Raw genomic sequence first — 17075 nt, 5'->3', positions numbered from 1 at the left:
AATGACAAAAAGCCTTTACCAACTTTACTTCGTAATGGTGTATCGATATTATATAATCACCTGTAATTTGCTTGAAAATATCATCCCCGAGACATCCTTGTAATCTTAGATATCCTGAGGGCTCTCTTCATTTTTCGATTAGTGGCGTAAAAAGTGTTCTGACCAAATTTGAAAAAAGGCTAATTTGGCATTATACGACAGTGAGTAATATGGATCGGGGCGACAAACACAGGTGCTTAATTGATTTCCATACCAGAGTATAATAATAATATATCGATGCTTGCTTTTTCTTGCCTCGGACAGGAAGAGGGTGTGAGGTTACATTCCATATCCCACCTACAGTTTCCGTCAATGACCCTCTCTCTCTCTCTCTCTCTCTCTCTCTCTCTCTCTCTCTCTCTCTCTCTCTCTCTCTACGTCTCCACATCTATCCACCTATTCCATGTGCGTCTATGTGGTTGTGGTATGACACTCGCTTTCGGATCTGAACGTCTTGGGTTCAGGCCTCGCTCTGCGCATAGTTGAGTCCTTGGAGAAGACTCTTTACTCACATTCTCTAACCGTACTCAGGTGTAAAATGAGCACCTGGTCGTTTACAGTGTTGTCTATGTTTAAAACATTGCAATATCGCCTAACAAGCGCCATGTCTCGTTCTACATGTTACGTGGTGTTGTAAAGCGCTTTGAACACGTTTAGTGGATATTGCGCTATAAAAAAGCTTAAGTTTTTTCCCTCCTCTTTCGTTTCTCGTCCCCTTGTCTTTATCTTGTTTAATCTCTTTATTGAAAACAAAAATGTACAAGAATGATTGTAATGATATTATTAGAAATAAAGATGACGATAACGAGGTTATTATGATGATGATGATAATAATAATGATAATGATAATAGTAGTAATGATAGTAATAATAATAATAATAATAATAATAATAATAATAATAATAATAATAATAATAATAATAATAATAATAATAATAATAATAACAATAACAATAATAATGATAATGATGATGATGATGGTGTGATGATGATAAACTACTACTACTACTACTACTACTACTACTACTACTACTACTACTACTACTACTAATAATAATAATAATGATAATAGTAATAATAATAATAATAATAATAATAATAATAATAATAATAATAATAATAATAATAATAATAATAATAAAAAAGAAGAAGAAGAAGAAGAAGAAGAAGAAGAAGAAGAAAAGAAGAAGAAGAAGAAGAAGAAGAAGAGAAGAAGAAGAAGAAGAAGAAGAAGAAGAAGAAGAAGAAGAAGAAGAAGAAGAAGAAGAAGAAGAAGAAGAAGAAGAAGAAGAAGAAGAGGAAGAAGAAGAAGAAGAAGAAGAAGAAGAAGAAGAAGAAGAAGAAGAAGAAGAAGAAGAAGAAGAAGAAGAAGAAGAAGAAGAAGAAGAAGAAGAGTAGGAGGGGGATGATGAAGTGGAGGAGGAGGTAGAAGAAAGAGATTTTTAAAATCATTTTTGATATTACTTTTATCCATCGGTCTTTTATGAAGTAATCGTTTCGTAACTGAAATGAAAGCAAAAGTGGTTTGTCAGTGGACGATAGTTGAGTTATTTTAGGGTTCAATTTTTTAAAAAAGGTATGATTTTGAACATTTTTTCATATGTAATACTTCCTTCCCCTCTTTCAAATAATATACAATCGACTGTACTGACCGTAACATACAACTCTCTTCTCAATTTACAGCCGAGCCGCACATTCACAACCCTATAGATAGTTCGAAGTTGACGTCACTCGGGTCTTAGTTATTGTTTTTTGCCATCCGCGTTATGAGTAATTCTCACAAAACTGTATTAACCTGACTATAAACGATCATGGTTACACAAAGTTTTGTGTGTTGGTCCGTTAAACTTATGAGCTACTTGGCCATGCGCATACTATCTATCTTTCATTTTGGTTAACATTAACTTCAATCATCGACCAATTTAGGTGACTCCCATCAAATCATCAAAAATTCTCAAGCCTGGCACTTTTAAAAAAATTCTCAGACTTGAGAATTTTGACGAGTTTTGGGTTTTTCTTTTAATCAATCAACGGTTGACTTGACGTAAAAGAAGATTAATATTGGTTATCGTGCCCTTTTATCTACATACCTTTACGTCAAAACACGGCAAAGAAAAAAAACGAAAAAAAAAAAACCCCAACAAAACAACAAGATAAAAAAAAATAAAAATAACAAAGAAACAAATACAACCCCCACCCCCCCCCCCCCCCCCCCCCCCACACACACACACACCCATCCCCCAAAAATATCCAACAAGAAACAAATAAGACAAATCAATTTGTTTAAAAAGAAGAAGGAAGAAATTTAAAACAAAAATAATAAAACAACAAACAAACAAAAAAGAAAAAAAAAAAGAAAGAAAAAAAAAAAAAAACAACACCAAAAGAAAGACAAAGCACGTTTCTAACATGTCATTCTTTTTGTGATATACGAAATGATATACGAATTCATATCTTCATAACATTATGTGAGACTCACCGGCTCAATCTGGTATTACGTTATGTGGACGCAGACCCCGAAAAATGGATTTTTAGATAGAATTATAATAATATGAAGCATGACGTTTGCGCGCGTGATTTTCTTTTTGGTTTTGATAAATTGCAATTGAATCTCCTGTTAAAATTCTTATCTTTGACTTTTTACCATAGAATTAAACGAATGAGAATACGTACGAAGCCTATAAAGTGTCCACCAATGAAAGCATTCAGCGCCATTTTATTGTTGGCTGAGAACGTAGTCATTACCATTCATTCGGTCTCTATGTCAACATAACGACACAAGAAAAACAACAAACAATATCAAATCCACAATAAAATGTTTCAGAACTGTTGCGTATTTATGGCACAATGAAGCTGTCAAAAAATGAAGTTAGAGAATGTGTGTAATCATGTATTATAATAACCTGTAATGTGTTTTCCAACCACCACATCATCTACTACTACAACCACCACCACAATATTATCACTAACACTACTACTACAACCACCAGCCCCACATCATTATCACTACCACTACTACTACACCACCACCAGCACATCATCATCACTACCACTACTACTACAATCACCACCACCATATCATTACCATTACCACTACTACTACAACCACCACTACCACCATATCATTACCATTACCACTACTACTACAACCACCACAACCACATCGTCATCACTACCACTACTACTGCAACCACCCCTACCACCATATCATCACCATTACAACTACTACTACAACCACCACAACCACATCATCATCACTACCACTACTACCACAACCACCACCACATCATCGTCACTATCATTACTACTACAACTACAACCACCACCACATTATCATCACTACCACTACTACTACTGCAACCACCACCACCATATCATCATCATTGAAATTTTTTTTTTTTTTAAATTGAGCTTTATATAGTGCAATATCTACTAAATGTGCTCAAAGCGCTTTACAAGGGGTCCCTGGTCAACATTTAACATGTAGGACGGGACATGACGCCTGTTAGGCGATATTACAATTTTTCGAACAAAGACAACTCTGTTAACGGCCAGGTACTCATTTTACACCTGAGTACGGTGAGAGAATGTGAGTAAAGAGCCTTTTCCAAGGACTCAACTATGCGCCGAGCGCGAGGCTCGAACCCAGGACCTTCCGATCCGAAAGCGAGTGTCATACTACTAGACCACATAGCCGCATCATTACCACTACTACTACAAACACCACCACCACATCATCATCACGACCACTACTACTACAACCACCACCACCACCACCATTTCATTACCATTACCACTACTACTACAACTACAACCACCACCACATCATCATCACTACCACTACTACTACAACTACAATCATCACCACCACCACATCATCATCACTATTACTACTACAACTACAACCACCACCAACACCACATCACCTCACTAACACCAGTACTATAATCACTACCATTAGGTTTTGGAGCTTTACTTCATTTGAAATAAGGAAACTTCGGAATTGTATTTGGCATTGTGTTTATATATCATAATATAATTCTAATCAGTTATCTATTTAGAACTAGATACTATACAATATGTATGCCAAATACCACCCTAATTCCCCTTTCTTGTGTGCGGGAATTCCTCTTTCGGCATTGAAATTGAGTGTGAGAGAGTCATCACTACACACATAAACAACAGAAACAATTTAAAAGCATGACTATGACACGCAACCACTCACACACGAGGCTATACTATTTATCCCTTTCTCTATATAGAACAGGACAAGACAAACAATAGCTTGACTCTCGCTACACTTCGCATTGATGTTTGTCGTCTCACGAGTTCAACTCTCGGTCGACCTGTCAATATTCCTATTTGCCTCGGACGTAATCATTAATAGAATGTTGTGTGGTTTTGACCGTGAAGAAAACCTTAAGAAGTCACATTTATATCATTTTAGAGACATCGTTTTGAATAATTTTGAGTTAAACGAGCGATCAGGAAGTTATTTTCTTAGATTTCATGAACGGCCGATCAGCGCTTGTTTACTATAGTAACGCGATTCCCAGCCAACGTCTCAATGGCGGATATTTTTCTCATCGAGGCCGCTGGTTGGTTAGCCAATAAGAGCACCGTACGGTTTCCATTGGGTAAATTCCTTGTTTTTTACCGATATAATCCTCGGCATATAGTTAATAGATAAACAAATAAATAAATATATAAATAAATAAATAAACTTTATTCATTCAGAGATGAAACGAACTTGACGTCACAGCTCTTTATTGTTTTTAGACAACCATTTTGATGATTAGTTCTCATTAAATTATATCAAGCAGGCTATAAACGTTCAAGGTTACACAAAGTTTTGTGTATTGGAGATCCATTCAGAACTACAGAGTTGGTGTCTGACAGGGCTGACTTATTTCACACACCCTTTTCAACTTATATTTGGAATGAAAAATGCAGGAAACTCTCGAAAACCACCAGGTCACAGTATCAATTGCGGGCAGAGTTCTTTGCAACCTTCGATTTGCCGATGAAATTGACTTGATGGCAACAAATGAACATGAATTGCAAATCGTCTATCTGAAACAGCTTGTGCATACGGGATAAGATCAATTCCGAAAAATCGCAAATTTTAGAGAACAGCCGAGACAATCCTCAGAAGAGAATTATTGTCAATGGTGAAAACCTAAAGCAAGTCACCTCATTAAAAAAAAGTGAGCTTTTATATAGCGCAATATCTACTAAATGTGCTCAAGCGCTTTACAAGAGGTTCCTGGCCAACAGCAAGATTTAACATTTAGAACGGGACATGATGCCTGGTAGGCGATGTTACAATTTTTTCGGACAGAGACAACGCTATTAACGGCCAGGTTCTCATTTTACACCCGAGTAAGGTGAGTCTCCAAGGACTCAACACCGTGCCAAGCGAGGCTCGAACAACAGGACCTTCCGATCCGAAAGCGAGTGTCATACCACTAGACTACATAGCCGCACAATTTAAATACTTAGGTGTGTTACTCACCAATGATGGGACTAGCTGTAAGCAGATTGTGAAGGCGAGGATTGGAAAGACAATAGCAGCCATGACAAGACTTAACAACATATGGAAAAGCAACATTGATTTTGGCGTTAAGTTAAAATTGTACAAATCGCTGGTACTATCCATCCTGCTCTGCGGCTGTGAAATATGAAAAAACAAATCTGTGGTTTTCAAAATAAGAGCTATCGGAAAATCCTGAGAGTTTCATATCGGGAGCACGGGACAAATAAAGATATATTAAAAGAGGTAGAGGATCGAGCAGGAGGACAGGAACCACTACTGTCAAAAGTGAAAAGAAGGAAATTGTCATTGGTCCGAGACACTGTCCGCCATGATAACCTGTGCAGCCTGTCATGTAGGGCACTGTAAAGGGACAGAGGAAAAGAGGCAGACTATGACCAACTATGGCAAGACAACATCAAAGAGTGGACAGGCCTCGATCTTAACAGCCTTCTGGACATGGCAGAGACCGTGATGACTGGCGTGAGGTTGTGAAATCTGACGATCAACTGGTCATGGAAATGAGTAAGTGAGTGACGTTATATCCGACTGGAGGATGATGTGAGTATTTTAACTAAACGCATATCATCAATAGGGACATTGATTGGAACTTTATAAAAGGTATTTACATAAATTTATAAAGCAATTAAGAAGATGAAAAATGAAATAATAATTAAAAGAATAGTAAAAATGCAACTACAAAATGAAAAAAAATACAGAAACAATATTCTATAGATTTTGTATAATGCATTTATAAGTATTACAAGGGATATTAGATATATATAGCAAGTAAAAGGTACATTAAATACAATTGAGGGAGAAGGGGGAAGAGGAAGACGAGGAGGAGGAGGGGGGGGGGGGGGGGTAATGAAGTGGAAGAGGAGGAAGAAGAAAAAGAGTTAATAATTTTTAAAAGAAAATTTATTTATACTAAAATAATACTAGTGTGCGATGCTGGGTTATATATTCAAAGCATATACATGTCGCTGGGAACTGGAAACAAATTACCCAGAAGCATTTGCTGCGTGACTCGGGGCATGTCTGGGAGGATTACAATCCATTTTTAATTTCCTACTCTTTCTGCTTTGTTACCTGATAATCGTTCAGTCATAAAATATAGTCAGCGCTGTGACTGTGATCTCAGGGCGAGACAAAAACGCGTGGAATATCAAATCACGTACGTTGTACGTACAACTTGATATAAGGGGGGTAGGAAAAAAAGTAATAATCTTACAGAGATAGATAGATTTATTGATTAGATTAATAGATAGAAAGAAAGATAGATATATAAATAGACAGATTGGTAGGTAAATAGATACGTAGATAGGCATATATATATATATATATATATATATATATATATATATATATATATATAATTTATATATCGGTAGAAAGATAGATATATAGATAGAAAGACAGACAGACAGACAGACATATAGATAGATAGATAGATAGATAGATAGATAGATAAATAAATAGATAGATAGATAGATAGATAGATAGATAGATAGATAGATAGATAGATAGACGGATGGATAGATGGATAGATATATAGATGGGTAGAGGTTAGATTTACTGAGATGTAGGTATTGGAGAGAGAGAGAGAGAGAGAGAGAGAGAGAGAGAGAGAGAGAGAGAGAGAGAGAGAGAGAGAGACTTAACGTTATATCAATATAAAGAGCTTGGGGGGGGGGGGGGGGGGGCACTGTTTGTAATGTATGGATGTCCTTCAATAATTTATGTAAGATTTCCTTTATAATGATATTTCTTCAAACAAGAATGTCTATTTATTTTGTTATCATTGTTTCTTTGTTGACACCGCCTGGACTACAACACGTACAAAGCTATTTAGATAATTTTATTCAATCGATTTTGATACTGACACATTGTTTGAACATTCGTGTTGTAGCTTATTCGAATTGTAAAAGGAAATTACAAAATCATCGTAATTTACAGATATTGATTATATTGTCAGTTTCTTCGTGACGTCACTTCATGGTAATTACATAATGATAATCCTTATAACCACAAAAAATTCAATTAGAAAGACTTCTATAATTATGAGCTTCCGTCTCATTAATCAAAAATGTTCGAGTCGAGAGGAGCGATTGCTACGGCGTCCTCTAAAGTTATAAAACAATCCATAACGACCATCCCTATTGGGATACTCTCGACCGGGCTTCATGACTGTAGCTTTGCAGATTTTTTGTCCCAGATAGTGCTGCAAATGCAAAATAAACTGAAAACGAAAAAAAAAACCCCCAAAAAACAAACCAAAAACAACAACAACAACAAAAACAAACAAAAAACAAAACAAAAACAAACAACCCCAACAACAACAACAACAAAAAAAAAAGACAATCTTTAAAAAAACAACACCCCCCCCCCCCAAAAAAAAAAGCAAATACAAAAAAATAAAAAAACAATAAAAAATCCCCCCTCCCCCCAAAAAAAAATCCCCCTAAAGACAAACGCTTTTTAACATATTCGTCATAAAATATTTATTTCATGAATCAATTGACTAAAATGATCCCCGACATTGTCAAAATATCCTAGAACAGATACCGCTTATAGTCTCAGATAAAGAAATTACGAGAAGTTGGGGGTCATTTACGACTCATCCCTTTAAAACTAGATTATATCGGGGTTTACTGGATTTCGGGAAGTCATTTGAAAATTCGAAAACAAATAAATGTATGAAATTTCATTTTTTTCGCTCTTAAAGGAGCTACTTTCTCTTCAATAAACTTAAATCTAGTCTAATCATCTTATTATCTATTTTTGTTTTTTTTTTGTTTTTGGGGCTGCTAAAAATTTAATTTTAAACTTTTGAATCACCTCGACAAAATACCGGTTTCATAGGATAGGTCAATTTTTTATACATCAACACGTGAAATGAAAGTATTCTGGTCAAAATGCTAAAAAGCGTTTAATCAGAGTTTGGCACAACAAATTTCTGTTGAAAGAGGCGTTAGACAAAACGTTGAAGATTTTTGTACTCTCCAATCTCTAATTAGCGAGTCTGGGCGCTCCGCCATGTTTATATACAGGTCAGAACGGTTCAATGTTTACTAAGGGATAAACTACGTTATTTTGCAAATTCGCGTTTTGGCTGGAAATGACTTTGAAAGAATGCGGGTGGAGTATTCGGGCTAAATGTAAAAGTGATTGCATAGTGACCAGGATTTACTTACCTGGGAGAAACTGAGGTATATTTGTACTTCTGACATGTGAACGTCGAGACCAGGATTTAAAACCGTAATATTAGAAACATTGTTTAGTTCTAGTTTTGTTTTCTATAAATCTATTTTTAAAAATTGTCAAATAGCTACACAATGACAAGATGGCAGGACACAGAGGCAAGCCTATATTTACTGCCTTTCAAGTTAAAATAGCATGGTGAGATGTTATCATAAATCATTGATATCTCTCTCTCTCTCTCTCTCTCTCTCTCTCTCTCTCTCGCTCTCTCGTTCTTTCTCTCTCTCTCTCTCTTTCTCTTTCTCTCTTTTCTTTTTCCTGTGTTTGTGTGTGTGAGAGGTGAGAGAGAGTAAAAAAAACAAACCCACACACACATGCAGAGTGTGTGGTGGGGAGAGGGAGAGAGAGAGAGAAAGAGAGAGAGAGAGAGAGAGAGAGAGAGAGAGAGGGGGGGGGGGGGGGAGAGAGAAGGTTAATTCAAATCACCTCGTTCTATTTCTACATCACAAGGCCAGGTACTTATAATTTTACACTTGAGTGTAGTGAGAATATTTGTATAAAGAGCAGTGTTGTGGTTTCCATCCAGCTCAAGACCCTTCGTGTTGCTTCATTAACCAGATATGGATCTGACAAGGTCTCAGGTTTGAGAGTTTTTGACAAGATGAGGTTCATTTAAATCAATCTATATTTAAAGTACGAGTTTCTGGTCAAAATCCGTGTCATTTTACGACAGTTAACTGATTAAGCCGGAGTTCATTAGGATTTCATTTTTCAGCATTAAACGGCAGTAGCACTTGCTTGCTACTCTCTTGACAGGATGCTAGTGAAAGGAAAGTAATTGCTGCCAGGTTTGCTAGTGACCCAATCACTTTTGGGTGGACAGAGTGGGTTAGAAAAAACATTGACCACACTTTGGACGGATATCGCCTTCTTTGCTCGTGAGGCAAGTGCTCTAATATCTGAGCAATGAGTATCTCCAGTCTAGTAGGGAAATGTTATAAACATTAAATGTCTTATCCGAAGACAAATTTCCGGGGCTAGACTTTTCATTATCACCCAACCGGTTACTAATCACAAAATATTATCAATTAGCTCAGTCACGAGACGATAATCTGTCCGACTCGAACATCAACACTACACGTTCACCTTTCTACCTATCAAAGAAAGAAAACTACAACACGCAAGAAGCCTGGTGCGAGGAATGGAAAAGGAATAAGCCAACAGGAGGGGAACTAATTGAAGATGCCTGTAAAAGTCTCCCAGGTCTACAGGATCAACCAAGAAAATACTGGATAGCTGCAAATAGACTGTCATGGTCTCAAGTGAGTAAAGAGCTACTCGACTATGCATAAAGATATATGTAGAATGAGGCCCCAGAATTTACTAGTTACTATAAATGAAAAACAATTAACGATTTGTTTACAATGAAATAAAAATAATGATGAAATTTAATTAAAAGAGATAAACAGTGATCGTGGCAGTTACAAATAGAGATATGAATATTTTACGTAACTTATGATAATATGTCAGGTTCATAAGTTTACGTTTCCAGGCAGTTGATGGGCTTGGATGATCTATTCCTCTGATAACAGGATCGGACTCGTAAAATTCCACTTCCAGGCAATTGGTAAGAAGTTATTGTGAAGTCCTTTGACAGCGGGCTTGGGTTTGATCCTTGAAGATTATACAATCAAAGTTAAAAGCTCCGGCGTCTTAATGGTGTAGATATAATATCTACAAAGTCCCAAAAGATAAAAATCTTCCAGTATATATATAGGAATAGAGCGACTGGCCGTCCGGCATAGATTGTGGAGAGAAAGTGAGTGTCGAATGTTAGACCTATCAGCTTTTATAATAAGTGGCTACGTGACAGAATGTAGAATGAAAAGTATTCACTAATTAGAAATTAATTCGAGGGAAGGCTATAAAAGGAAAGACGATCTAATATTAGAAGGTAAAGTTTATCTAAGCCTACCGAAATATAACTGGAGTGAGATGAATTCAGTTCTTAATAAAATAAAATTTAATAAGATAATTGTGAACAACCTTTACTGTGACATAGACTACGGTCAAAACATACAAGAACAACTGCCAACATGCACAAATGGGGGCTCCAAGAATCACCAACATGCCCAAGGTGCAACCAAGCACCACACGATGCAAACCACCTCGTACTAGATTGCCCAGAGACAAAACTGGAAGGGAGATTTGAAACCATCAACAAATGTGATGATGACTTCCGAACCTGAATGGTTACCTTGAACATAGGAGTGTAGCCGAACGATACTACTACTACTACTACTACTACTACTACTACTACTACTACTACTACTACTACTACTACTACTACTACTACTACTACTACTCTACTACTACTACACGTTCTCTACATTAAAACTCCGATCCCCCCCCCCCCCCCCCCCACTCCTCCTCAAAGAGGGCGGGTAGCAATAGCAAATGACCATTTTGAGGCACATCCACCGGATCAAATTCTGTCTCTGTCTTCCTCTTCCATTGGACACCTAAAAAGTTGTCAACAACAATGCATAATATTATGGTTTCATGGTGACTTGTCTAACCTACCCTTGTCTGTCCAGATTACTCAAAATTCAGTTGACAATATTTCATTTTCATTTTGACCAGTTATACTTTACCTCGTGTATCTACAGATTAAAACAACCCTACCCTTGTCAGAAATTTCTAGACCGGAGACTTCAAGAAATTATCTTTTGGCACATTGAGGAACGTTTTGATTCATCGATATTTGAAGTTGAAGATTACTGGCCACATTTTAAAAAATCGTTTTGTCGGTGAACTCCAGGATAGTGAATTTACTTTGGTCCACCGGGCGCCAAACAGACATAATCCCGGGTATGCTAAGCTTTTTGTTTACAAATCTTAATTTAAAGTCGTGGTAATTTACGTTTGAAAAGCGTGCCAGAATTTGTTTTTCGGGGAAACCATTTCGGGTAATAATGGGCCAGAATTTTAATTAGGTACCAATTTGCTTAGTAAAGACTCGTTACTCATTGGCAAATTGACCTCTAATCGTCTCAATATGACAACAATTTGGTTGCCATAGTGAATGAAAACAATGGCAAAAATAACTAAAGAAGGATATGAGAGAGTTTATAAATAAATGAAGTAATATTTTTTGAGTCTGTTTTGAAAAAAGACAGATAATCAACACGTCAACCGCAGCGCAGCGCCACAAAGTTAGCAAAATGGGATGAGTTTCTTGCTCAAGAAGAAACATACTCGCTACAGAAGGGCTTGAACCTGGGTTTGTGGGTGGAAGTGCAATGCCTTATCCACTCGGTAATCACTGATAGAAAATGTATCATTCTGCTGCACAACATAATTTTTCTTTATCTAATACAAAGGTGTTTAGTGTTATCTCTTAATGAAAAGTTTCCAAGGAACGGTCAATTTTTTAAAAAGAGAACAATATTTGTGAACCAATTTGTAAAGATACAAAATCAATGTTAGCTTCATGATGGCATCACATTATGTCACTGTCGTTTAGTGAGTTACAATTGCAAAAGTTCATTGAAACCCAACTTGTACTTTCCAGTAAATCGTTGAGACCAAATAATCCAAAAGTTGTAGATAAATTTTTCCATAATTCGTGTCTTCATTTCGGCTCTTTTTACTACATCGCTTTGGGATTCTGAATTTACTTGCTTTCAAAACACTTTGTTTCTTAAATGTATCTAATAACAATTGTTTAAAATGCTTCTTTGTTTTACATTGCTGGTAATAACCTGGAATTGCCGGATTACGAATGGAGGTGAGCATGTATTGTTTTTAAATACATATAATAAAATATTTGGTAGTTCTGGTGAATTCATTTTTTCCCGGAGGTGATAATAGTTTTAAATTTATTTTTTTTCAAAAACATCAAACACCTGTCTTAAAGTCCTATGGATATTGAATGCTCAATGCAATTTTTTAAAAAATGATTTGGGATTTATTTTAAAGACTTATAGTGCTATGGCTATATGTAACCATATCGCTTTACATAGTGGAAAACAACTCAACATGCCCCCCCCCCCCCACCCCCTACCAATAGCAGCAAAGAAAATAACAGCAATTGAAGAACAACAGAATAATAATTTTTTAAAAACAATAAAGAAACCCCCACCCACCAAAAATAATTAAAACTAAAACAAAACAAACAATTATATATATATATATATATATATATATATATATATATATATATATATATATATATATATATATATATAACCAAAAAACAAAAACAAACTAACAACAACAAAAACAAACAAACAAACAATTAACAACTACGTCATTACAATAACATAAATTTTAGATATCAACGATGACATATTCATCCACAGTTTGTTATCACTGATTTATAATGTTTTCAAGCAGTATTGACAAAAGGCACTAAATAATTCAACTAGTCGAGTCTACAATTTACTATCGGATTTTCCAGTTTTAAAAAATGCAGTACACTGACAAAACAACTGTTTACTTTTTGACCAGAAAATGTTCACTTAAATTATGAACAGGCTAAGATAACCCATCGTGTCAAAAAACCGTAACCAGTTATTGTCGTGCTCTGAAAAAAAATAAATCGTATTTTAAAATTTAGCCTGAAAACTCATCCATCAAATATCGATTGAATAAATGACTCTCATCTTGTCAATTTCTTTCAACCCTGGGATTTCGCGAGATTTTGTCAGGATGAAGGTCATTTGAATTGGTCGATGTTTGAAGGACGAATTTCTGGCCAATTTTTAATACGAGTTTTTCAAGAGTACGCAGTTAACAGGTTAAACTAGAGTTCTTTTACTTCGCAATGGAACAATGTGAAAATTAAAACTAAAAGTGCTAGAGATACGAATATTTATGAATTTAAAATACCATTGATAGGGAACTGTTTGCTTTGGAATACCTATGTGTGACTGAGCATTCAAATTATGTCAATAATAAGAATGGATGTTTTGTTTTTTTGTTGTTTTTTTGTTTTGTTGTTTTTTTTCTTCTATGCTTTTATCTTTTTCTCCCTTTTTAATATTTCTGTTTCAAAGAATATGCAATGTGTAATATCCATTATATTGTTACTTATGTTTTAAGGGCATTTCAGGAACACTTGGTCCATTTTAAAGCCCTATTACTGATATGATATATGATATTTATTTCATTTTATTAAAAAGGATTTTTCTATTTTGAATTAGTTAAAACATTAAATCAACAAGTACGAGTATAAAAATCCGAGAAAAAATCAAAGAGCCGTACAATGACTAAAACACAGTTTTTGTTTCATTTCGACCAGAAATATATTCTACAAAATGAGATATCGATGGATTAAAATTTGTCAAAATCCCAAACCTCAGGCTCATGTTCTAAATTTTCCTCAATTTATAATTTATTTTATTGGTCGATCTTTGAAATAAAAGTCATATGAAAAAAACGTGTTTATACGAAGCGTCAGAAAAACAGGTTTTTTACTCGACAAGTTAACCTTTCAAGTTTGAAATGTATCAAATAATAATTTCTACAACTATTTATAATCTGATTATAACTAGCCCACATGGCTGATCATTTTCACCGGGAGAGAAGTAAGTTGTTAACTCGGATTTCAATTAGGCCGCAAAACACACAAAATTTTGAATCATCCATCCAAATTACAAAGGAAGAGGACAAAAAAAAGGGAAAATTAATTAAATAAAACAAGACGTAAAAATGAAAGAACAAAAAAATAAGTTTATTTTTGTTGTTGCTGATGTTTTTTTGTTTCATATGTGAAATTTTCTAATCAAAACTAATATTATTCTTTCCTCTACAGGAAATCAACCGGTGCAACTTAGTTATAGCAAATCAAAATGGATGAATTGGGGAGCGTGGTCAAGTTGTAAAGATTACGGAGGTCATTCGGTCAGAACCCGAATACGAGAATGCACGAATGGTTCACATTCTTCTAATAGTTTAATCCCCCTGATTCCTCAACGTTTAACAAACACAGACGACGTGGTGTTATGCACTGGTTCATCTTACCAAACAAAGTCTTGCTATAGTCTTAAAACACAGGGAAGTGAGTGGTCTCGGTGGGGTGACTGTGTATCTGGATGGCGATCTAGATATCGGGAATGCCTGAACAACAATTGTGTTGGACAAAATTGGGAATCGGAGTCTTGTGCAGAGGAAAGACGCGTGTTGTCTGCCTGGGGCGAGTGGTCTTTCTGTTGGCAAAATGTCCAAACAAGAAATAGGCAATGTGCAAGTGGGAATTGTGGTGGAAAAGGCTTTGAAAGGAGGGAATGTGTTGGAGTTCAAGAGAACTGGTTAGAGTGGACGCAATGGTCGGCCTGTCGGAAGAACGTTCAGACAAGAAATAGACAGTGTGCTTACAGTGGAAATTGTGCAGGTGTTAGGACAGAAAATAGGGAGTGTAATGGATTTCAGGGAAATTGGTTACAATGGAGTCAGTGGTCATCGTGTCAACGAGACATCCAGTCAAGAGATAGACAATGCAGTGGAGCATATTGTGTTGGGGTGATTATCCAAAGAAGAGAATGCATTGTCCAAGGAGTTTGGATGGAGTGGGGCCAGTGGTCACAGTGTGGATATGGAACCCAGCGCAGTAGAAGCAGGCAATGTAGAGGAGTGAATTGTGCTGGGGATACGACGCAATGGAAGAACTGTGACCGGGCATTAGGAACTTGGCTTGCTTGGAGTGAGTGGTCTTACTGTGAACAAAAAATACAGATGAGAACTCGGCGATGCGGTAGTTCGGATTGTGTTGGTGATAGTTCGCAAAGGAGAAATTGTATGAGGCCCAACGGAACTTGGTTGGCGTGGGGCGGATGGTCTAATTGTCTACAAGGAGTAAGGGTTAGATATAGGCAATGTAGCACTGTCAACTGTCTGGGTGCGTCTACTGAAAGAAGACCATGCTCTACATCGCCACCAGGAAGCTGGTTAAACTGGACTTCTTGGTCTTCTTGTGCGCAGGGATATCGCACTAGGACAAGAATATGTTCAGGTGCAGGCTGTCAGGGTAAAAATGTCGAAAATAGACAGTGTAGTGTAATGACTGGAACATGGATGGGTTGGAGCACATGGTCGTCCTGTGGACAGGGCATTCAGACAAGAAGCAGACAATGTGACAGAGGAAATTGCCTCGGAAATAATGTCCAACGACAAGAGTGCAGTATTGTGCATCGAGATAGTTGGTCTAACTGGGACCAATGGTCACGTTGCCAAAGAGGGATTCAAACCAGAAGTCGGGAATGTTCTGGAAGAAATTGCTTCGGTCAAAACTTTGAGGAACGTGAATGCAGAAATGAAGGGAGATGGCTTATCTGGAGTCATTGGTCACAATGTCTACAAGGAGTTCAAATCAGACGCAGACAATGTGGTTATGGTGATTGCTCAGGCAGCAACAATCAAAGACGTGACTGTGTGGTAGCAAGGGGAGACTGGTTAGAGTGGAGTTCTTGGTCTACTTGTAAATCGACGACGAGGTTCAGAACTAGAAAGTGCTCGTATCGTGAGGGAGAGTGTGAAGGACTTGCATATCAGACAGAAAGGTGCCACTCCAGGGAGGAAAATAGCAAAGTGAGGATTCGACCTTGGTCACCTTGGACTGATTGTTCTCAGGGACTTCAGAGGCGTGTCAGAATGTGTCCACTATTGGATTACCCCTGTGATGACTACCCTGCTCAATACAAACGTTGTCAGCCTGGTGTTATATTTATAAAACACATTAATGATTAGTGCATAAATGCTGTTAGGATTGATAATGCACTCTCCTCCAGTCTCTAGTAAATACTTGATGTACTGTTTCCATTTTTACATATAATATTAACATTAAATTTAATAAATTAATCTGCGTGTCATATTTGAGACCAGGGTGTTTATCTGGTATTGTTTTGGAATGAACTAAGAATAAAGGAAATTAAATTTTGTGTCAAAAGGATTGTAGATCCGTTTTTCCAAAGTCTAAGAAACAAAACATAATAAATTATAGCCGCAATTAAAACAAAATTAAACTTAAAATTCATTTTTATACACCAGGTTCAATCATGCAAAACCATATTGATCGAACGTATTCATTTTGTACTTGCACCAAGCATGACAATAAATAGCAAATTATCTGGAAAAATACAATAATTCTGTTGACCCTAATGCTTATGCAGTTATTTTGTTGGCAAAGGCATCGTGGAAATTAAAACTTTTTTCAAAACACACACACACACACACACACACACACAGATAAAACAATCAAACAAAGGTGATAGCATTTAACCGTTTTAAATCGATTTTA

General features: G+C 36.3%; 1 protein-coding gene across 1 annotated transcript; it reads left to right on the top strand.

Annotated features, from left to right (window-relative positions):
* Window positions 1–12277: 12277 nt before the first annotated feature.
* On the top strand, window positions 12278–16647 carry LOC144964643 (uncharacterized). The gene is made up of 2 exons (XM_078899131.1): window positions 12278–12566; window positions 14595–16647. The coding sequence occupies exons 1-2, from the start codon at window positions 12509–12511 to the stop codon at window positions 16523–16525; spliced, it is 1989 nt and encodes a 662-aa protein (XP_078755257.1). The 5' UTR covers window positions 12278–12508; the 3' UTR covers window positions 16526–16647.
* The last annotated feature ends 428 nt before the right edge of the window (window positions 16648–17075 follow it).

This window comes from Berghia stephanieae, chromosome 2 (assembly GCF_034508935.2).
Source record: "Berghia stephanieae isolate SIO BIC M18660-M18661 chromosome 2, UCSD_Bste_1.3, whole genome shotgun sequence".
In the NCBI taxonomy this organism is placed as follows: Eukaryota; Metazoa; Mollusca; class Gastropoda; order Nudibranchia; family Aeolidiidae; genus Berghia; species Berghia stephanieae.
Note: the sequence above shows the minus strand (reverse complement) of the source record. Positions and strands in the feature narration are given on the sequence as shown.